General features: G+C 48.0%; 1 protein-coding gene across 3 annotated transcripts in view; it reads right to left on the bottom strand.

The window, feature by feature from the left end:
• Nucleotides 1-23,149, bottom strand: part of ASB18 (ankyrin repeat and SOCS box containing 18) — a 78,980-nt gene extending 55,831 nt beyond the window's left edge. For all 3 annotated transcript variants that reach the window (XR_010181899.1, XM_063933222.1, XM_063933220.1), the window contains exon 1: nucleotides 22,798-23,149. Coding sequence is in view for 2 of the 3 variants with exons in the window: in XM_063933222.1 (XP_063789292.1) it covers nucleotides 22,798-23,029 (232 nt within the window). In the remaining variant the exon portion in view is untranslated. The remainder of the gene's footprint in view (nucleotides 1-22,797) is intronic.
• Nucleotides 23,150-23,470: the final 321 nt, after the last annotated feature.

Raw genomic sequence — 23,470 nt, 5'->3', positions numbered from 1 at the left:
AGTTGCAGTACTGAGTATGCGCCGTCACCCGCGGTCTATATACTAGGTGTAGTACTGAGTATGTGCCATCACCTGTGCTCTGTGTACTAGTTGCCGTACTGAGTATGCGCCATCACCTGTGCTCTGTGTACTAGTTGAAGTACTGAGTATGCACCGTCACCTGTGCTCTGTGTACTAGTTGCAGTACTGAGTATCATCACCCGCGGTCTGTATACTAGTTGCAGTACTGAGTATGTGCCATCACCTGTGCTGTGTACTAGTTGCAGTATTGAGTATGCGCCACCACCTGTGCTCTGTGTACTAGTTGCAGTACTGAGTATGCGCCGTCACCCGCGGTAGGTATACTAGCTGTAGTACTGAGTATGTGCCATCACCCGCGCTCTGTGTACTAATTGCAGTACTGAGTATGCGCCGTCATTTGTGTTCTGTGTACTAGTTGCAGTACTGAGTATGCGCCATCACCTGTGCTCTGTGTACTAGTTGCAGTACTGAGTATGCGCCGTCACCTGTGCTCTGTGTACTAGTTGCAGTACTAAGTATGCGCCGTCACCCGCGGTAGGTATACTAGTTGTAGTACTGAGTATGTGCCATCACCCGCACTCTGTGTACTAATTGCAGTACTGAGTATGCGCCGTCATTTGTGTTCTGTGTACTAGTTGCAGTACTGAGTATGCGCCGTCACCTGTGCTCTGTGTACTAGTTGCCATACTGAGTATGCGCCATCACCTGTGTTCTGTGTACTAGTTGCAGTACTGAGTATGCGCCGTCACCCGCGGTCTGTATACTAGTTGTAGTACTGAGTATGTGCCATCACCTGTGCTCTGTGTACTAGTTGCCGTACTGAGTATGCGCCATCACCTGTGTTCTGTGTACTAGTTGCAGTACTAAGTATGCGCCGTCACCCGCGGTAGGTATGCTAGTTATAGTACTGAGTATGTGCCATCACCCGCACTCTGTGTACTAATTGCAGTACTGAGTATGCGCCGTCATTTGTGTTCTGTGTACTAGTTGCAGTACTGAGTATGCGCCATCACCTGTGCTCTGTGTACTAGTTGCCGTACTGAGTATGCGCCATCACCTGTGTTCTGTGTACTAGTTGCAGTACTGAGTATGCGCCGTCACCCGCGGTCTGTATACTAGTTGTAGTACTGAGTATGTGCCATCACCTGTGCTCTGTGTACTAGTTGCCATACTGAGTATGCGCCATCACCTGTGTTCTGTGTACTAGTTGCAGTACTAAGTATGCGCCGTCACCCGCGGTAGGTATACTAGTTGTAGTACTGGGTATGCGCCATCACCTGTGCTCTGTGTACTAGTTGCAGTACTAAGTATGCGCCGTCACCCGCGGTAGCTATACTAGTTGTAGTACTGAGTATGTGCCATCACCCGCACTCTGTGTACTAATTGCAGTACTGAGTATGCGCCGTCATTTGTGTTCTGTGTACTAGTTGCAGTACTGAGTATGCGCCATCACCTGTGCTCTGTGTACTAGTTGCAGTACTGAGTATGCGCCATCACCTGTGTTCTGTGTACTAGTTGCAGTACTGAGTATCATCACCTGCGGTCTGTATACTAGTTGTAGTACTGAGTATGCGCCATCACCTGTGCTCTGTGTACTAGTTGCAGTACTGAGTATGCGCCGTCACCCGCGGTAGGTATACTAGTTGTAGTACTGAGTATGTGCCATCACCCGCGCTCTGTGTACTAATTGCAGTACTGAGTATGCGCTGTCATTTGTGTTCTGTGTACTAATTGCAGTACTGAGTATGCGCCGTCATTTGTGTTCTGTGTACTAGTTGCAGTACTGAGTATGTGCCATCACCTGTGCTCTGTGTACTAGTTGCAGTACTGAGTATGCGTCGTCACCCGCGGTTGGTATACTAGTTGTAGTACTGAGTATGTGCCATCACCTGTGCTCTGTGTACTAGTTGCAGTACTGAGTTTGCGCCATCACCTGTGCTCTGTGTACTAGTTGAAGTACTGAGTATGCACCGTCACCTGTGCTCTGTGTGCTAGTTGCAGTACTTAGTATCATCACCCGCGGTCTGTATACTAGTTGCAGTACTGAGTATGTGCCATCACCTGTGCTCTGTGTACTAGTTGCAGTATTGAGTATGCGCCGTCACCCACGGTAGGTATACTAGCTGTAGTACTGAGTATGTGCCATCACCCGCGCTCTGTGTACTAATTGCAGTACTGAGTATGCGCCATCACCTGTGCTCTGTGTACTAGTTGCAGTACTGAGTATGCGCCATCACCTGTGCTCTGTGTACTAGTTGCAGTACTGAGTATGCGCTGTCGCCTGTGCTCTGTGTACTAGTTGCAGTACTGAGTGTGCGCTGTCACCTGTGCTCTGTGTACTAGTTGCAGTGCTGAGTATGCGCCATCACCCGCGGTCTGTGTACTAGTTGTAATACTGAGTATGAGCCATCACCTGTGCTCTGTGTACTAGTTGCCGTACTGAGTATGCACCATCACCTGTGTTGTGTACTAGTTGCAGTACTGAGTATGCGCCGTCACCCGCGGTCTATATACTAGGTGTAGTACTGAGTATGTGCCATCACCTGTGCTCTGTGTACTAGTTGCCGTACTGAGTATGCGCCATCACCTGTGCTCTGTGTACTAGTTGAAGTACTGAGTATGCACCGTCACCTGTGCTCTGTGTACTAGTTGCAGTACTGAGTATCATCACCCGCGGTCTGTATACTAGTTGCAGTACTGAGTATGTGCCATCACCTGTGCTGTGTACTAGTTGCAGTATTGAGTATGCGCCACCACCTGTGCTCTGTGTACTAGTTGCAGTACTGAGTATGCTCCGTCACCCGCGGTAGGTATACTAGCTGTAGTACTGAGTATGTGCCATCACCCGCGCTCTGTGTACTAATTGCAGTACTGAGTATGCGCCGTCATTTGTGTTCTGTGTACTAGTTGCAGTACTGAGTATGCGCCATCACCTGTGCTCTGTGTACTAGTTGCAGTACTGAGTATGCGCCGTCACCTGTGCTCTGTGTACTAGTTGCAGTACTAAGTATGCGCCGTCACCCGCGGTAGGTATACTAGTTGTAGTACTGAGTATGTGCCATCACCCGCACTCTGTGTACTAATTGCAGTACTGAGTATGCGCCGTCATTTGTGTTCTGTGTACTAGTTGCAGTACTGAGTATGCGCCGTCACCTGTGCTCTGTGTACTAGTTGCCATACTGAGTATGCGCCATCACCTGTGTTCTGTGTACTAGTTGCAGTACTGAGTATGCGCCGTCACCCGCGGTCTGTATACTAGTTGTAGTACTGAGTATGTGCCATCACCTGTGCTCTGTGTACTAGTTGCCGTACTGAGTATGCGCCATCACCTGTGTTCTGTGTACTAGTTGCAGTACTAAGTATGCGCCGTCACCCGCGGTAGGTATACTAGTTATAGTACTGAGTATGTGCCATCACCCGCACTCTGTGTACTAATTGCAGTACTGAGTATGCGCCGTCATTTGTGTTCTGTGTACTAGTTGCAGTACTGAGTATGCGCCATCACCTGTGCTCTGTGTACTAGTTGCCGTACTGAGTATGCGCCATCACCTGTGTTCTGTGTACTAGTTGCAGTACTGAGTATGCGCCGTCACCCGCGGTCTGTATACTAGTTGTAGTACTGAGTATGTGCCATCACCTGTGCTCTGTGTACTAGTTGCCATACTGAGTAAGCGCCATCACCTGTGTTCTGTGTACTAGTTGCAGTACTAAGTATGCGCCGTCACCCGCGGTAGGTATACTAGTTGTAGTACTGGGTATGCGCCATCACCTGTGCTCTGTGTACTAGTTGCAGTACTAAGTATGCGCCGTCACCCGCGGTAGCTATACTAGTTGTTGTACTGAGTATGTGCCATCACCCGCACTCTGTGTACTAATTGCAGTACTGAGTATGCGCCGTCATTTGTGTTCTGTGTACTAGTTGCAGTACTGAGTATGCGCCATCACCTGTGCTCTGTGTACTAGTTGCAGTACTGAGTATGCGCCATCACCTGTGTTCTGTGTACTAGTTGCAGTACTGAGTATCATCACCTGCGGTCTGTATACTAGTTGTAGTACTGAGTATGCGCCATCACCTGTGCTCTGTGTACTAGTTGCAGTACTGAGTATGCGCCGTCACCCGCGGTAGGTATACTAGTTGTAGTACTGAGTATGTGCCATCACCCGCGCTCTGTGTACTAATTGCAGTACTGAGTATGCGCCGTCATTTGTGTTCTGTGTACTAATTGCAGTACTGAGTATGCGCCGTCATTTGTGTTCTGTGTACTAGTTGCAGTACTGAGTATGTGCCATCACCTGTGCTCTGTGTACTAGTTGCAGTACTGAGTATGCGTCGTCACCCGCGGTTGGTATACTAGTTGTAGTACTGAGTATGTGCCATCACCTGTGCTCTGTGTACTAGTTGCAGTACTGAGTTTGCGCCATCACCTGTGCTCTGTGTACTAGTTGAAGTACTGAGTATACACCGTCACCTGTGCTCTGTGTGCTAGTTGCAGTACTGAGTATCATCACCCGCGGTCTGTATACTAGTTGCAGTACTGAGTATGTGCCATCACCTGTGCTCTGTGTACTAGTTGCAGTATTGAGTATGCGCCGTCACCCGCGGTAGGTATACTAGCTGTAGTACTGAGTATGTGCCATCACCCGCGCTCTGTGTACTAATTGCAGTACTGAGTATGCACCGTCATTTGTGTTCTGTGTACTAGTTGCAGTACTGAGTATGCGCCATCACCTGTGCTCTGTGTACTAGTTGCAGTACTAAGTATGCGCCGTCACCCGCGGTAGGTATACTAGTTGTAGTACTGAGTATGTGCCATCACCCGCACTCTGTGTACTAATTGCAGTACTGAGTATGCGCCGTCATTTGTGTTCTGTGTACAAGTTGCAGTACTGAGTATGCGCCGTCACCTGTGCTCTGTGTACTAGTTGCCATACTGAGTATGCGCCATCACCTGTGTTCTGTGTACTAGTTGCAGTACTGAGTATGCGCCGTCACCCGCGGTCTGTATACTAGTTGTAGTACTGAGTATGTGCCATCACCTGTGCTCTGTGTACTAGTTGCCGTACTGAGTATGCGCCATCACCTGTGTTCTGTGTACTAGTTGCAGTACTAAGTATGCGCCGTCACCCGCGGTAGCTATACTAGTTGTAGTACTGAGTATGTGCCATCACCCGCACTCTGTGTACTAATTGCAGTACTGAGTATGCGCCGTCATTTGTGTTCTGTGTACTAGTTGCAGTACTGAGTATGCGCCATCACCTGTGCTCTGTGTACTAGTTGCAGTACTGAGTATGCGCCGTCACCTGCGGTCTGTATACTAGTTGTAGTACTGAGTATGTGCCATCACCTGTGCTCTGTGTACTAGTTGCAGTACTAAGTATGCGCCGTCACCCGCGGTAGGTATACTAGTTGTAGTACTGAGTATGTGTCATCACCCGCACTCTGTGTACTAATTGCATTACTGAGTATGCGCCGTCATTTGTGTTCTGTGTACTAGTTGCAGTACTGATTATGCGCCATCACCTGTGCTCTGTGTACTAGTTGCCGTACTGAGTATGCGCCATCACCTGTGTTCTGTGTACTAGTTGCAGTACTGAGTATCATCACCCGCGGTCTGTATACTAGTTGTAGTACTGAGTATGCGCCATCACCTGTGCTCTGTGTACTAGTTGCAGTACTGAGTATGCGCCGTCACCCGAGTTCTGTATACTAGTTGTAGTACTGAGTATGTGCCATCACCCGCACTCTGTGTACTAATTACAGTACTGAGTATGCGCTGTCATTTGTGTTCTGTGTACTAGTTGCAGTACTAGTTGCAGTACTGAGTATGCGCCATCACCTGTGCTATCTATACTAGTTGCAGTACTAAGTAAACGCCGTCACCTGTGCTCTGTGTACTAGTTGCAGTACTGAGTATGCGCAATCACCTGCGTTCTGTATATTAGTTGTAGTATGGACTAACTACTAAGACTAGAGTTTGATCCTGCACCAGACTAGTAAAAATGTTTAATATAAATATAAATAATCCTAGGTAAATACTTGGACTGGAGGTGCTCCTGGAATTTATGAAGAGACTTCACAGAGACACTACTTTTGTGGACTAACCCCATAGGAAATTCCTTTTTGGAGCACTCTTTTAATGAAAAAAATATATATAGAATTTAATGAATAAAGATATGATGTTTAAAGTTAAAACGTAACTTTTATTTCTTACCAAGATAATATAAATGGGGGAAAAAGAATAAATTTCTGGAAAAAAATTTTTTATTAAGAAAAAGAGCATATGACAATAAACCCAAAGCAACTAAGGTAAGTATTTAGTGCATATGACTGTATCCCCTATCATAGAAAAAATCATAGAAATAAAATACGTTCCTAAAAAGGAATGGAGTATGTGCCATCACCCGCGCTCTGTGTACTAATTACAGTACTGGGTATGGGCTGTCATTTTTGTTCTGTGTACTAGTTGCAGTACTGAGTATGCGTCATCACCTGTGCTCTGTGTACTAGTTGCAGTAGTAAGTATGCGCCATCACCTGTGCTCTGTGTACTAGTTGCAGTAGTAAGTATGCGCCATCACCTGTGCTCTGTGTACTAGTTGCAGTACTGAGTATGCGCCGTCACCTGTGCTCTGTGTACTAGTTGCAGTACTGAGTATGCGCCGTCACCTGTGCTCTGTGTACCAGTAGCAGTACTGAGTATGCGCCATCACCCGCGGTCTGCATACTAGGTGTAGTACTGAGTATGCGCCGTCACCTGTGCTCTGTGTACTAATTGCCGTACTGAGTATGTGCCATCACCTGTGCTCTGTGTACTAGTTGCAGTACTGAGTATGCGCCGTCACCTGTGCTCTGTGTACTAGTTGCAGTACTGAGTATGCGCCATCACCCGCGCTCTGTGTACTAATTGCAGTACTGAGTATGCGCTATCACCTGTGCTCTGTGTACTAGTTGCAGTACTGAGTATACGCCGTCACCTGTGCTCTGTGTACTAGTTGCAGTACTGAGTATGCACCATCACCTGTGCTCTGTGTACTAGTTGCAGTACTGAGTATACGCCGTCACCTGTGCTCTGTGTACTAGTTGCAGTACTGAGTATGCACCATCACCTGTGCTCTGTGTACTAGTTGCAGTACTGAGTATGCGCCATCACCTGTGTTCTGTGTGCTAGTTGAAGTACTGAGTATCATCACCCGCGGTCTGCATACTAGGTGTAGTACTGAGTATGCGCCGTCACCTGTGCTCTGTGTACTAATTGCAGTACTGAGTATGTGCCATCACCTGTGCTCTGTGTACTAGTTGCAGTACTGAGTATGCGCCGTCACCTGTGCTCTGTGTACTAGTTGCAGTACTGAGTATGCGCCATCACCCGCGCTCTGTGTACTAATTGCAGTACTGAGTATGCGCTATCACCTGTGCTCTGTGTACTAGTTGCAGTACTGAGTATACGCCGTCACCTGTGCTCTGTGTACTAGTTGCAGTACTGAGTATGCGCTATCACCTGTGCTCTGTGTACTAGTTGCAGTACTGAGTATACGCCGTCACCTGTGCTCTGTGTACTAGTTGCAGTACTGAGTATGCACCATCACCTGTGCTCTGTGTACTAGTTGCAGTACTGAGTATGCACCATCACCTGTGTTCTGTGTACTAGTTGCAGTACTGAGTATGCGCTATCACCTGTGCTCTGTGTACTAGTTGCAGTACTGAGTATACGCCGTCACCTGTGCTCTGTGTACTAGTTGCAGTACTGAGTATGCGCCGTCAGCTGTGCTCTGTGTACTAATTGCAGTACTGAGTATGCGCCATCACCCGCGCTCTGTGTACTAATTGCAGTACTGAGTATGCGCTATCACCTGTGCTCTGTGTACTAGTTGCAGTACTGAGTATACGCCGTCACCTGTGCTCTGTGTACTAGTTGCAGTACTGAGTATACGCCGTCACCTGTGCTCTGTGTACTAGTTGCAGTACTGAGTATGCACCATCACCTGTGCTCTGTGTGCTAGTTGCAGTACTGAGTATGCACCATCACCTGTGTTCTGTGTACTAGTTGCAGTACTGAGTATCATCACCCGCGGTCTGCATACTAGGTGTAGTACTGAGTATGCGCCGTCACCTGTGCTCTGTGTACTAATTGCAGTACTGAGTATGTGCCATCACCTGTGCTCTGTGTACTAGTTGCAGTACTGAGTATGCGCCGTCACCTGTGCTCTGTGTACTAGTTGCAGTACTGAGTATGCGCCATCACCCGCAGTCTGTATACTAGTTGTAGTACTGAGTATGCGCCATCACCCGCGCTCTGTGTACTAATTGCAGTACTGAGTATGCGCTATCACCTGTGCTCTGTGTACTAGTTGCAGTACTGAGTATACGCCGTCACCTGTGCTCTGTGTACTAGTTGCAGTACTGAGTATGCGCCATCACCTGTGCTCTATGTACTAATTGCAGTACTGAGTATGCGCCATCACCTGTGCTCTGTGTACTAGTTGCAGTACTGAGTATGCGCCATCACCTGTGTTCTGTGTACTAGTTGCAGTACTGAGTATGCGCTATCACCTGTGCTCTGTGTACTAGTTGCAATACTGAGTATACGCCGTCACCTGTGCTCTGTGTACTAGTTGCAGTACTGAGTATGCGCTATCACCTGTGCTCTGTGTACTAGTTGCAGTACTGAGTATGCGCCATCACCTGTGCTCTGTGTACTAGTTGCAGTACTGAGTATACGCCGTCACCTGTGCTCTGTGTACTAGTTGCAGTACTGAGTATGCGCCATCACCTGTGTTCTGTGTACTAGTTGCAGTACTGAGTATGCGCTATCACCTGTGCTCTGTGTACTAGTTGCAGTACTGAGTATACGCCGTCACCTGTGCTCTGTGTACTAGTTGCAGTACTGAGTATGCGCCGTCAGCTGTGCTCTGTGTACTAATTGCAGTACTGAGTATGCGCCATCACCCGCGCTCTGTGTACTAATTGCAGTACTGAGTATGCGCTATCACCTGTGCTCTGTGTACTAGTTGCAGTACTGAGTATACGCCGTCACCTGTGCTCTGTGTACTAGTTGCAGTACTGAGTATACGCCGTCACCTGTGCTCTGTGTACTAGTTGCAGTACTAAGTATGCACCATCACCAGGGCCGGTTCTAAGATTTGTGGCGCCCCGGGCAAAATATGGGGGCGTGGCTTCAATTGGGGGCGTGGTCACGACGCTGCAAGAAAATAAATAATTAAATAAAAAGAATACTTACCATCCCCGTTCCTGATCCAGACCCCCTCCGCCGGCGGCACCGCTCTTCTCCCCTCTCTCTTCTCTTCGATCTATGGGAGAGACGTTATTACGTCTCTCCCATAGAACAGCATAGACACTAGAGGTCAATTATGACCCCTAGTGTCTGTGCCACTATGCTGTGCGGTGCGCGATGACGTCATCGCGCATCGCACAGCAAAGGTCCTCTACACGAAGGGAAACTAGACCGTAGCGTCTAGTTTCCCTTCATGGAGAGGACCTTTGCCGTGCGGTGCGCGATGACGTCATCGCGCACCGCACAACTAAGGTCCTCTCAATGAAGGGAAACTAGACGCTACGCGTCTGGTTCCCTTCAAAGCGGGGGGGGGGGGCACAGCAGGGCACTGCGGGGGGCACAGTGGCGGATCTTGTCCTGGTGCGGCGCCCTCCGGATGGGCCGGCGCCCTCCGGAAGGCGGCGCCCCGGGCAAAAGTACCGCTTGCCCGTGGCAAGAACCGCCACTGGCCATCACCTGTGCTCTGTGTACTAGTTGCAGTACTGAGTATGCGCCATCACCTGTGCTCTGTGTAGTAGTTGCAGTACTGAGTATGCGCCATCACCTGTGCTCTGTGTACTAGTTGTACTTGCACGGATGTCCGTCCACCGTTTACCACCCTTCTTTCAGTCCAATGCGCAAATGCAAGTCATCCAGACTACACTGATCTCTCTAACCCCCGACCAGTCCATGGCACCAGCTAGCTATGCCTGGATTAAATAGATGTATTTATTCTGTATAACAGTGGTGCTACTATAGAACTACATACAGTGGTCCTAAAAAGGTTAATCTGGGGCGGCTGGCACAGTATTACAATGGGGTTGGGAGTATTACAAGGAATTATGTGACATATGTAATCACGAGCTGGAAACATTGACCTCATGTCAGAGCAGAGCCAGATGCCGCAGTACAGTGTGGAGTATTAATAGCTGAGAAGTGTTTTACTGCTGATCCAGGGCTAAATACTTTCTCTATTTCGGAATCATTTGTAACATTTGTAAACAATAGTTTAAATAGCTTATGTATTTTGTAGCCTTCTGTAGCATAATGAAGGCAATCCTATATAAGAAAAGGATAACTCTGCTCCTCACCTCTGTGGGGGGAATTCAAGTGTTTTGCGCCCCAGTGACCACTAGATGGCGCCTGAAGGAGCAATTCTGTTTGGTTGTGCACTGCCGCTGGCACTGACATTACTGTTATGTTGTTCCGTCATTTTGGTGGGCTGGTAACTAGTCTAAAATATTGTTTGATTGATACTAAAGGGTAAAATTTACGGAAGGTAAATGTCAATAGATTTTCATTCAATCTAAATAGATCAACATCGATGTTTATTATGAATACACACCCCTCCGGAGCGCCACGCCAACTGCAGCAGCGCTGTGAAATCCTCATGAAAATGGTGCAGTGGCCATTTTCACGGGATGCAGTCAATTTACCTCCAATCAAAATCGATACTTAAAATACCGACAATTAAAATACCGACAAGGTCAAAATACAGACATGTAAAATGCAGACAGGTGAAAATGCCGACATGAGTTTTTCATGATTTTTTCATTGAAACCGACTTGTTCATACTTTACTATCACAGTGGACCTGGAGGGGGAATATAATAGTGTACCGAGCGAAGCGAGGCACCGTGCCCGAAGCATGGTGAGCCATGGGAGGGGACGCGGCCCACTTATATAGTGTCCATGTCGACCTATGTTGACATACAAACAAAAAACAATGAAAACCGCATGTCGGTATTGTGACCTGTCAGCATTTTACATGTCGGTATTTTGACCTTGTCGGTATTTTAAATGTCGGTATTTTGTCCATGTCGGGATTTTGACCGTTGGTCAATTGCTGTCGGGATTTCAACCGTCGAGATTTTGATTGGAGGTATGTCATACCGATCCCATTTTCACAGGGTTCTACGCAGTAGAGTCAGAGCCCTCTAGTGCTCAGACTCTACAGCGTAGCTGGCACGGAGGACAGGACCCGAATGGAGGAGGCTGCACATGGACCTACTCCTCTCTTAAAGCACCCATGGGCTAAATCACACATTTGAAGTGGGATGTAATGGAGTCTGAGATTTTCATATCCAGACGGTAAAGATAGTTTAATTCATTTAAAGAATCTAGTGATAATTGGAGATGAAAACACTTTTATGTGAGTTTGGGCTGATGACCCCAATGTACGTATATTACATCATTTATATTCACAGTAAATGTTTGATATTCCACATTATGTGCGCCTCTCATCTCTTCTGCAGCCTGATACTGTATATTAGGCAAGGGGTTCAAGTCATACTTGTCCTGTAATGTTCATGAGACTCACATATTTCAGGGAGCTCTAACTGGAGAGTAGGGCACCCTCTCTTATAACTGGAGAGTAGGGCACCCTCTCCTATAACTGGAGAGTAGGGCACCCTCTCTTATAATGGGATAGTAGGGCACCCTCTCTTATAACGGGAGAGTAGGGCACCCTCTCATATAACGGGAGAGTAGGGTACCCTCTCTTATAACGGGAGAGTAGGACCCCCTCTCTTATAACTGGAGAGTAGGTCCCCCTCTCATAACGGGAGAGTAGTGCACCCTCTCTTATAACTGGAGAGTAGGTCCCCCTCTCATAACGGGAGAGTAGTGCACCCTCTCTTATAACTGGAGAGTAGTGCACCCTCTCTTATAACTGGAGAGTAGGGCCCCCTCTCTTATAACTGGAGAGTAGTGCACCCTCTCTTATAACGGGAGAGTAGTGCACCCTCTCTTATAACTGGAGAGTAGTGCACCCTCTCTTATAACTGGAGAGTAGTGCACCCTCTCTTATAACTGGAGAGTAGGGCCCCCTCTCTTATAACGGGAGAATAGGGCACCCTCTCTTATAACTGGAGAGTAGGGCACCCTATCTTATAACTGGAGAGTAGGGCACCCTCTCTTATAACTGGAGAGTAGGGCCCCCTCTCTTATAACGGGAGAGTAGTGCACCCTCTCTTATAACGGGAGAGTAGGGCACCCTCTCTTATAACTGGAGAGTAGGGCACCCTCTCTTATAACGGGAGAATAGGGCACCCTCTCTTATAACTGGAGAGTAGGGCACCCTATCTTATAACTGGAGAGTAGGGCCCCCTCTCTTATAACGGGAGAATAGGGCACCCTCTCTTATAACTGGAGAGTAGGGCACCCTCTCTTATAAATGGAGAGTAGGGCACCCTATCTTATAACTGGAGAGTAGGGCCCCCTCTCTTATAACGGGAGAATAGGGCACCCTCTCTTATAACTGGAGAGTAGGGCCCCCTCTCTTATAACGGGAGAGTAGTGCACCCTCTCTTATAACGGGAGAGTAGGGCACCCTCTCTTATAACTGGAGAGTAGGGCACCCTCTCTTATAACGGGAGAATATGTTGGTAGAGTGTATTGGATTCCCTGGTGCAGTGACGTCAGTCCAAACACAAACAGTCATATAGGTTTATTCAGTGAACACAGGTGACTCAGATGTAATACTGATATAGGCAATTAGGGACGCTTATCTCATACAAGGTAACAGCAGTGGTAGCGGTACTTATCAGGAGTTGTCTCCAGTGGTGAGGAACTGAGGACTGCACAGCCGTACAGTCTGACTCCCGCTGTAGAGAAGATGCGGCCTCCGGCTCAACGTCAGCTCCGGAGCCGCGATACATGCAATGGAACGCTGTGAGTCTCTGTAGCTGAGATCCGCTCCCGGTCTCAGCTCTGCACGCTTGCAGATACCAGGACTCAGACTCTCTTACTCACTCACTCTAAGATGGAGGAGCAGGGATTACATCACATAGCTCCGCCTCCGAGTGACTCTTGGCACTAGGGAATTAATACTAGGGGATTCGCCCATAGACTGCTGTGCAGAAGGGGACAGGCATGGAGCGTACCATGAGGGTCATTCCGAGTTGATCGTAGCCAGCAACTTTTTGCTGCTGCTGCGATCAACTTATCCCCGCCTATGGGGGAGTGTATTTTAGCATAGCAGGGCTGCGATCGCTTGTACAGCCCTGCTATGCTTAAAAATTTTCCTGCAAAAGAAGACCAGCCCTACAGCTACTTACCCAGTGCAATGGATCCAGCGATGAAGGTCCCGGTCCTGACATCAGACTTCCGCCCTCCGTTTGCCTGGACACGCCTGCGTTCTTCTTACCACTCCCCGAAAACGTCCTCCAACGGTGAGTATCCGCCCCAGACCGCCTCTCCTCTGTCAATCTTCTTTCCATCCAGCTCTGCGTCTTTTCTTCTCACTAGGCGCTAACCCGTTCGCACCGCAGTGAACAACCGCTGCGTGTGAACAAGTCAGAATGACCCCCATATCCTAACAGAATAGGGCACTAATGGGATAGTAGCAGGGTCAGATTTAGGGGTGAGGGCACCCCTAGGCACAACAATAACAATTAGGACCCCCCCCCCACCTGCCTTATTGTATTATTTTCACTAATTGGTTATAAGCCCTCATTTAACAATAAGGAGATTTATAGTAGACTTACCATTGTTAACTCTCTTTCTGCGAGGTACACTGGGATTTCACAGGACAAACATCGGGGTGTACAGTGGATCTTGATCCAGAGGCACCAACAGGCTAAAGCTTTAGCTGTCCCAGGATGCTTTGGGGCCTCCTCTATAACCCCGCCTCCAGGCACTGAGAGCTCAGTTTCGTTAACCAGTCCAATGCAGTAGCAGGTAAGAGAGAAGGCAGATGTTAGTCACATAGAACCACATTCTCACGACAGGAGAAGGGACCAGCGGCTAATGCCATACAAACCCAAAGAAGCTAGGTGCGTCAGGGTGGGCGCCCTGTGGAACCCAATGTACCTCGCAGAAAGAGAGTTAACAATGGTAAGTCTACCATAACTCTCCTTTTCTGCAGCAGGTTACATTGGTTTCCACAGGGAAAACATTGGGGATGTCCTAAAGTAGTTCCTCAAGGGAGCAGACGAGCCTTAGCGGATGTGAGAATCCGGCGCCTAAAGGAAGCATCCTGGGAGGCGAAGGTATCAAAGGCATAGAACCTAAGAAACATGTTCACTGAGGACCATGTAGCCACCTTGCACAATTGTTCTGCGGACGCGCCATGGCAGTAGGAATATGCAGATATGCATCCTGTATATTCAGGGATACCATAAGGTCTCTGGGTTCCATAGCCAGTACAATTGAGCGCAGTGTTTCCATACGAAACCTGGAAACACTCACAAATTGTTCAGAGATTTTAGCTTGAGTATAGGCCAGAAGGACCCATTGGGTTTCGGGACCAGAAAAAGTCCCCTCTGGGACTGAGGTACCGGCACAACCACTCCAGTACTAAGGAGAGAACCCACAACCATTTGTAGAGCTTGTGCCTTTAATGGATCCGAAGGGAGATCCATAGTGCAGAACTGGCGAGGGGGGCGTCTCTTGAAGGAGACCGCACACTCGTGAGAGACAACTTCCAGTACCCATGTGTCTGAAGTGGTCTTTAATCAGACCTGGGCGAACTGAAGAAGTCAGCCTCCCACCCTGGGGTCCCCCAGGGGGAGGCCCGTCCCGTCATGCAGCAGGCTTGGCATGTTTTGAAGCAGGTTGATGGGCTGCCCAGGACTGTTTCGTCTTGGGCTTGGTGGTTTTGGGAGCACGAGATTGTCTCGGGTATGACTGACCCTTTGCTTTCCCTTGTGGCTGAAAGGAATGAAAAGTGGTACCTTTTGCCTACTGTGCAGAAGGATTAGTAGTAGGGAGAAAAGCAGTCTTAGCAGCTGCCAATTCAGACTAGAGATGAGCGGGTACGGTTCGTCGAGATCCGAACCCCCCGAACTTCACTTATTTTACACGGGTCCGAGGCAGCCTCGGATCTTCCCGCCTTGCTCGGTTAACCCGAACGAGGCCAAACGTCATCATCCCGCTGTCGGATTCTCGTGAGATTCGTATTCTATATAAAGAGTCACGCGTCGCCGCCATTTTTACTCGTGCATTGGAGATTGAACGGAGAGGAAGTGGCTACATTCTCTGCCTGAAAAGCTCCATATCTGTGCTCAGTGTGCTGCAAATATCTGTGCTCAGTGTGCTGCAAATATCTACGTTCTCTGCCTGAAAAGCTCCATATCTGTGCTCAGTGTGCTGCAAATATCTACGTTCTCTGCCTGAAAAGCTCCATATCTGTGCTCAGTGTGCTGCAAATATCTGTGCTCAGTGTACTGCATTGTGGGGACCACCAGTATATAATTATAGTAGTACAGTACAGTAGGCCATTGCTGTATCTTGCAGCTCCGTGTCAGACTCAGTTCTAGACAGTATCCTGATCATCAGTGCTCAATATCTGCTGCATTGTTGTGTGACCAGTATATACTATATATATAGTAGTACAGTGCAGCATTTTGGTGACCACCAGTATAGTAGTACAGTACAGTAGTCCATTGCTGTATCTTGCAGCTCCGTGACACTTCAAGTATCCATATCTGTGCTGCATTGTTGTGAGCAGTATATATAGTAGTACAGTGCAGCATTTTGGTGATCAACAGTATATAGTTGTACAGTACAGTAGTCCATTGCTGTATCTTGCAGCTCCGTGTCACTTCAAGTATCCATATCTGTGCTGCATTGTTGTGAGCAGTATATATAGTAGTACAGTGCAGCATTTTGGTGACCACCAGTATAAAGTTGTACAGTACAGTAGGCCATTGCTGTATCTTGCAGCTCTGTCACTTCAAGTATCCATATCTGTGCTGCATTGTTGTGAGCAGTTTATATAGCAGTACACAATGCAGCATTTTGGTGACCACCAGTATATAGTTGTACAGTACAGTAGGCCATTGCTGTATCTTGCAGCTCTGTGTCACTTCAAGTATCCATATCTGTGCTACATTGTTGTGAGCAGTATATATAGTAGTACAGTGCAGCATTTTGGTGACCACCAGTATATAGTTGTACAGTACAGTAGGCCATTGCTGTATCTTGCAGCTCCGTGTCACTTCAAGTATCCATATCTGTGCTGCATTGTTGTGAGCAGTATATATATATATATATATATAGTAGTACAGTGCAGCATTTTGGTGACCAACAGTATATAGTTGTACAGTACAGTAGGCCATTGCTGTATCTTGCAGCTCTGTGTCACTTCAAGTATCCATATCTGTGCTGCATTGTTGTGAGCAGTATATATAGTAGTACAGTGCAGCATTTTGGTGACCACCAGTATATAGTTGTACAGTACAGTAGGCCATTGCTGTATCTTGCAGCTCTGTGTCACTTCAAGTATCCATATCTGTGCTACATTGTTGTGAGCAGTATATATAGTAGTACAGTGCAGCATTTTGGTGACCACCAGTATATAGTTGTACAGAACAGTAGGCCATTGCTGTATCTTGCAGCTCCGTGTCACTTCAAGTATCCATATCTGTGCTGCATTGTTGTGAGCAGTATATATATATATATATATATATATATATATAGTAGTACAGTGCAGCATTTTGGTGACCAACAGTATATAGTTGTACAGTACAGTAGGCCATTGCTGTATCTTGCAGCTCCGTGTCACTTCAAGTATCCATATCTATGCTACATTGTTGTGAGCAGTATATATATAGTAGTACAGTGCAGCATTGTGGTGACCAGTATACTACAGTACAATAGTCCAGTGCTGTTCTCGCTGCTCAGTGTCAGTTCTCCGTAGTAACATCAGTGCTCAGTAAAATCAGTGCTCAGTATAATCAGTGATTGATCAGTATAATCAGTTCTCAGTATAATCAGTGCGCTGTTAGACGTGCGCCCGTTTTCCACCATTAGTGCATTGGGATTTAGACAATTGATGAAGTTATTGTGTCCCCGGTACAAAATCCCATCTACTGTAGATTCCACTTCACTAGGCAGGCGAGATTTTACCAATTAATATCAGTGATTTATAATTAATTATTAATTACAGTGATCTTGCCAAATTATTCCAGTGATTTTGTCATTTTCTTCCAGTGATTTGGACCAATAATACCATTGATTAGAACGAATAATTCCTGTGATTTTGTCATTTTCATGTGCTCTTTGGGGACTATTTTTTTAAGTGCCATCCTGTCTGACACTTCCGTATATGTCCAGTGGTACTACCATTTGATATAATTCCCGACATTACTGCCATTTAATTCCAGTGATTTTGTAATTTTCTTCCAGTGATTTGGACCAATAATACCATTGATTAGAACGAATAATTCCTGTGATTTTGTCATTTTCTTCCAGTGATTTGGACCAATAATACCATTGATTAGAACGAATAATTCCTGTGATATTGAGGTGTTTGTGTCGCTTAGCTTAGCCGTCCAGTGACCACAGTGCACCTCTTTTTCTCTTTTCTTTGCATCATGTGCTGTTTGGGGCCAATTTTTTTAAGTGCCATCCTGTCTGACACTGCAGTGCCACTCCTAGATGGGCCAGGTGTTTGTGCCGCCCTCTTGGGTCGCTTAGCTTAGTCATCCAGCGACCTCGGTGCAAATTTTAGGACTAAAAATAGTATTGTGAGGTGTGAGGTGTTCAGAATAGACTGGAAATGAGTGGAAATTATGGTTATTGAGGTTAATAATACTATAGGATCAAAATTACCCCCAAATTCTATGATTTAAGCTGTTTTTGAGGGTTTTTTTTTAAAAAAAAAACAAAACACCCGAATCCAAAACACACCTGAATCCGACAAAACATTTTAAGGGAGGTTTTGCCAAAACGCGCCCGAATCCAAAACACAGCCGCGGAACCGAATCCAAAACCAAAACACAAAACCCGAAAAATTTCCGGTACACATCTCTAATTCAGACACAATTATCTTTAGGTCTTCCCCAAATAGAATGTCCCCAGTAAATGGGAGTACCTCCAAAGTCTTTTTGGAGTCCAGGTCCACTCTCCATGACCTCAACCACAGTATGCGGCGAGCCAGGACAGTAGTCGACGCCTTGGCTGCCAATACTCCCGCCTCAGAGGACTCCTCCTGAATGTAATAGTGGTAATGTGAGACAGGGATTGTCTGGCATTGTCAAAAATATCCTCGGACAGCTCTTTCTCTAACGCCTGAACCCACGCCTGAATACCTTTCGCCGCCCAACATGCGGCAGTAGTGGGTCTATGAACAACCCCTGTAAGGGAGTATATAGATTTCAGGTATCCCTCCACACGCTTATCTGTCGGTTCCTTCAGCGAGGTGACAGTGGTGACAGGCAGAGTAGACGACACCATAAAAGCGGGTGACAGGAGCATCCACCGGAGGTGATGTCTCCCATTTGTTTCATAACTCTGCAGGGAGAGGATAGTGAGTCAAGGTCCGTTTAGGCAAAGGGAATTTCTTCCCTGGATTAGACCAGGGTTCCCGCCTGATGTCCACTAGATGATCAGAATGGGGTAAAACAATTTTAACCACCTTCTGCTGTTTAAACTTATCAGTTTTCTTAGCCACGGTAGTGGAATCCTCCTCATCAGTGATTTGCAGGATATGCTTAAGAGCAACCGCCTAGGCAGGGACATCAATTTGCAAGGGAGAATCCTCATCAGTAACACAGGATTCAGTGTCTGACTGGATCATACGCTCCCCCTCCTCTTCAGACGAAACATCAGAGAGGTTTGTAGATTGTGACGAGGAAGCAGGCATGGGAGTGACCTGGGGTGGATTTCTGTCTAACCAGAGACTGATTTAGTTTCTGCAGTTGGTTAGAGAAATTTTCCACCCAATTTTCGGATCTAATGATCCACACCCGTACAGAACAGTGGAAATATTTTGCAGTTACTGGTAATGTTTGGGCTGACAGTACCAACACAAGCATCCAAGTGCCGCCCCCAAACAAGTGCCGCCCCTAGGCATGTGCCTAATGGGAAATTCGCCACTGGATAGTAGGGCACCCTCTCTTATATCCTGACATTAGGGGCACCCTCTATTATAATGGGATAGTAGATCGCCCTCTCTTATAAAAGGATAGAAGGGCACCCTCTCTTATTACGGGAGTTGGGCCTCCTTTCATATAACGGGAGTAAGGGAAGGCACCCTCCCTGTTGAGGCAATACACTACAAGTTGCACCATCATGTCCCCTCCCCCACTGGGCAATTGGAGGTGGGACAGTAATGATATGGGGATCGTTGTCAAACCGCCAGCACTTGCCACATGGACTTGCCTTCCAGGGCCTCCCGGTCCATAAAGCAGGTAAGTATGGTTCCAACTATTTTAAAACATGAAACACATAGAGGGCAAAGTGAAAACACCCATTGCTAAAAAGGTCTCTTAGAGCAGTGGTTCTCAAACTGTGTGCCATAGCACCCTGGGGTGCCTCAGGACTCTAATGCCGCTTTCAGATCACAAATGCCGGATCCCACCCGGTAAGAGAAACGTGTCCTTACCGGGTGGGATCCGGCATTTGCTCTGCTATGGTGGCTTTCCGACCCGGCAATATACCATGTCGGTTGCCATAGCAGCGGGGGGCGCAGCAGCAGCAGGGGCGGGGGTGGAGGCGGCACTGGGAGATAAGCTCATCTCCTGCGCCGCCTCTCCCTATGCTGTGAATGGGAGCCGTGTCGCATCGAAACGGCTCCCATTCACACTGCACCAGACCCGGTATTCAACCCGGTTATAACCCTTCCTTTTAACCGGGTTGAATTACGGGGTCAGGCGACCTGCTATTTCGGCCAAAGTGCTTTCACATCGCACACTGACCCGTTTCGACACGGCAATGGCAGTCGCTGGGCAACGACGCCAGGAACGAAGAAAGCGGTCACAGCGCTGATCGCAGGAAGATTGACAGGCGAGAGGCGGATCGGGGTGTCTACTCACCGTTTTCCGGCCGTGGAGATCCGAACGCAGGCGTCTCGAGGCGTTTGGAGGGCAGATGTCTGACGTCAATTCCGGGACCTTCATTGCTGGATTCATCGCACAGGGTAAGTAACTGCAGGGCTAGTCTTTTTTTACACAAAACCTTTTTAGCATAGCAGGGCTACAGAAGCGATCGCAGCCTTGCTATGCTAAAATACACTCCCCCATAGGCGTCGTCTAGTTGATCGCACGAGCAGCAAAAAGATGCTACGTGCGATAAACTCGGAATGACCACCAAAGATCCACATAAAATACACTGAAACAAGACAGCCTCCCCCCTTCACTCTGTGCCTCACAGCTTCCCCCCTTTACTCTGTGCATCACAGCCTCCCCCCTTCTCTTTGTGCATCTAAGCCTTCCATCCTTCACTCTGTGCGTCTCAGCTTGCCCTCTTCACTCTGTGCCTCTCAACCTGCCCCCCCATTTATTTTGTCTTTCAGCCTGCTCCTCCTTCACTGTCTCTCAGCTGCATCACCTTCACACTGTGTCTCACAGCCTGCTACCCATTCACTTTGTGCCTCTCAGCCTGCTCCCCCTTCACTCTGTGTTTTACAGCCTGTTCCCCCTTCACTATGCGTCTCACAGCCTGCTCCCTCTTCACTCTGCCTCTCACAGCCTGCTCCCCCTTCACTCTGCGTCTCACAGCCTGCTCCCTCTTCACTCTGCATCTCACAGCCTGCTACCCCTTCACTCTGCGTCTCACAGCCTGCTCCCCCTTCACTCTGCGTCTCACAGCCTTCTCCCTCTTCATTCTGCGTCTCACAGCCTTCTCCCCCTTCACTCTGCATCTCACAGCCTTCTCCCCCTTCACTCTGCGTCTCACAGCCTTCTCCCCCTTCACTCTGTGTCTCACAGCCTGCTCTCCCCTCACTCTGTGTCTCACAGCCTGCTCCCCCTTCACTCTGCGTCTCACAGCCTTCTCCCTCTTCATTCTGCGTCTCACAGCCTTCTCCCCCTTCACTCTGCATCTCACAGCCTTCTCCCCCTTCACTCTGCGTCTCACAGCCTTCTCCCCCTTCACTCTGTGTCTCACAGCCTGCTCCCCCCTCACTCTGTGTCTCACAGTCTTCTCCACCTTCACTCTGTATCTCACAGCCTGCTCCCCCTTCACTTTGCATCTCACAGCCTTCTCCCCCTTCACTCTGCATCTCACAGCCTGCTCCCTCTTTACTCTGCGTCTCACAGCCTGTTCCCCCTTCACTCTGCGTCTCACAGCCTTCTACCCCTTCACTCTGTGTCTCACAGCCTGCTCCCTTTTCACTCTGTCTCACAGCCTGCTCCCCCTTCACTCTGTGCCTCTCTGCTTGCTCCCCCTTCACTCTGCGTCTCACAGCCTTCTCCCCTTCACTGTGTCTCACAGCATTCTCCCCCTTCACTCTGTCTCACAGCCTTCTCCCCCTTCACTCTGTGCCTCTCTGCTTGCTCCCCCTTCACTCTGCGTCTCACAGCCTTCTCCCCCTTCACTCTGTGTCTCACAGCCTGCTCCCTCTTCACTCTGTGTCTCACAACTTGCTCTCTCTTCACTTTGCGTCTCACAGCCTGCTCCCCTTCACTCTGTCTCACAGCCTGCTCCCCCTTCACTCTGTGTCTCACAGCCTGCTCCCCCTTCACTCTGTGCCTCTGTGCTTGCTCCCCCTTCACTGTGCCTCTCTGTTGCTCCCCCGCCCCCTTCACTATGTGTCTTTCAGCATCATCCCCCTCTATCTCTCACCTCTCCGGTGACTGGTAGCCATCCTCACCTGTATGACAGTGATCCGGCGGACAGAGAGGCCAGACAGGCGCCGCTTCTTCACGGCAATGGCAGGAGTCCTAGATAGGGCTGGGAGCATGGTCATAATGTAGTGCCAGCGTCGTGCTCCTGCCTCCGCACCTGGCAGCCCTGCAAGGTGAGAGCCGGCTGTGGGTCAAATGTGCAGAGTGCAAATTGTCAGGAGCGGCGGGAGCCGCGTCAGTGAGAAGAAAGAGCCACATGCAGCTCAAGAGCCATGCGTTGGCCACCGCTGCTCTAGGGTGCTGTGATTCAAGAAAATTTAGAAACCACTGTCTTAGGGGGCAATTCAATTCAGAGCGATGCTGGCGATATGTTGTCAGAACAGCGTGTAAATGCTAGTGATGTCGGCACACCACTATAGGAAATGTCCGTGTGTGTGAGTGCGCTCATTGCGACCAAACATTGTTCTGAATTTTTTAAAACTCTTTGAGTTTTACTCTTTAGCAGAAAGCAACCTGATTGTGACAGAGATAAGACGTCTCCATGGCTAATACTTCACACCTGCCGCCTGCAGAAAGCTGCTGACCCCCTTCAGACCCCGTCAGGGAAACGCCTGATGTTTAAGCAAATGATAATGAACTAGATAATCAGCACAAAATAATTAAAATTTTCATAGCAATGATACTTTGTGGGAGATTTTTTCAACCTACTAAAGAGGACAAGTGGACATGCCCATAGCAACAAATCCGCTTCTAGCTATCATGTTAGACTGTACTAGATAAATGATAGCCGGAATCTGATTGGTTGCACCTCCACTTGTCCTTTTTAGATGGTTTAGTAAATGTTACAGTTTAAGAACTTGTGAGTTCCCCCTCTTGTATAAATATGTGCGGGGAGCGCTGTGGCCCTACAGTGTGAGGGTCCAGATTCGTGCCGTTAAAAACAACGATGACACAAAAAGTTTAAATCATTATAAAAAGAGGCCGAGCCAATTACCCAGTAACACTTGTGGAGGGATTGGTGCCGTCGTCTCCTTCATCCAGTCATCATTGGAGAGCTCGATAATGGCATCCACGTGTTTGACTTCATCCGTAAGTAGCGTAGTGGCGGCTTCTTCATCCCCTGACGTCAGTAAAGACTTTAGACACCCAACAAATCGGGATCCTGCAGCGTAGTCAGGCCTGCAAATCTGGGATGAGCTTCTACAGCCATAGGACTGAACAGACATTATATTTCTGTGTTATGTGCAACATTAATATACAAAACCCTCCCCAAAAAATATTATTATGTGTATTATTTACTGCTCTGATGACGTGTAATGTATTTATATGCTGGATATTTTGATAGTGTGTAGTTGAGTCTGTGACAAGGCGCAGCGCGTGCTGCTGAGATATTAGGTGTCAGTGCTGCACTCTCTCATTTCTATAGATAGGACAGATCACATGATCCTACAGTGCTAGGTTGTCCAGAGCGAGACAGAGGAGGCTGCTGGGTCAGTGACCGTACGGGATGCGGACATTAGGTCGACAACACTTAGGTCAACAGTCATTAGGTTGACCACTATTGGTCGACATGCATTAGGTCGACATGGTAGTTAGGTCGACGTGTACTAGGTTGACAGGTCAAAAGGTTGACATGAGTTTTTCACTTTTTCATACTTTACGATCCA

The sequence above is a fragment of the Pseudophryne corroboree genome, chromosome 7 (genome assembly GCF_028390025.1).
Source record: "Pseudophryne corroboree isolate aPseCor3 chromosome 7, aPseCor3.hap2, whole genome shotgun sequence".
Taxonomy (NCBI): Eukaryota; Metazoa; Chordata; class Amphibia; order Anura; family Myobatrachidae; genus Pseudophryne; species Pseudophryne corroboree.
This window is presented reverse-complemented; position numbering and strand designations above follow the sequence as displayed.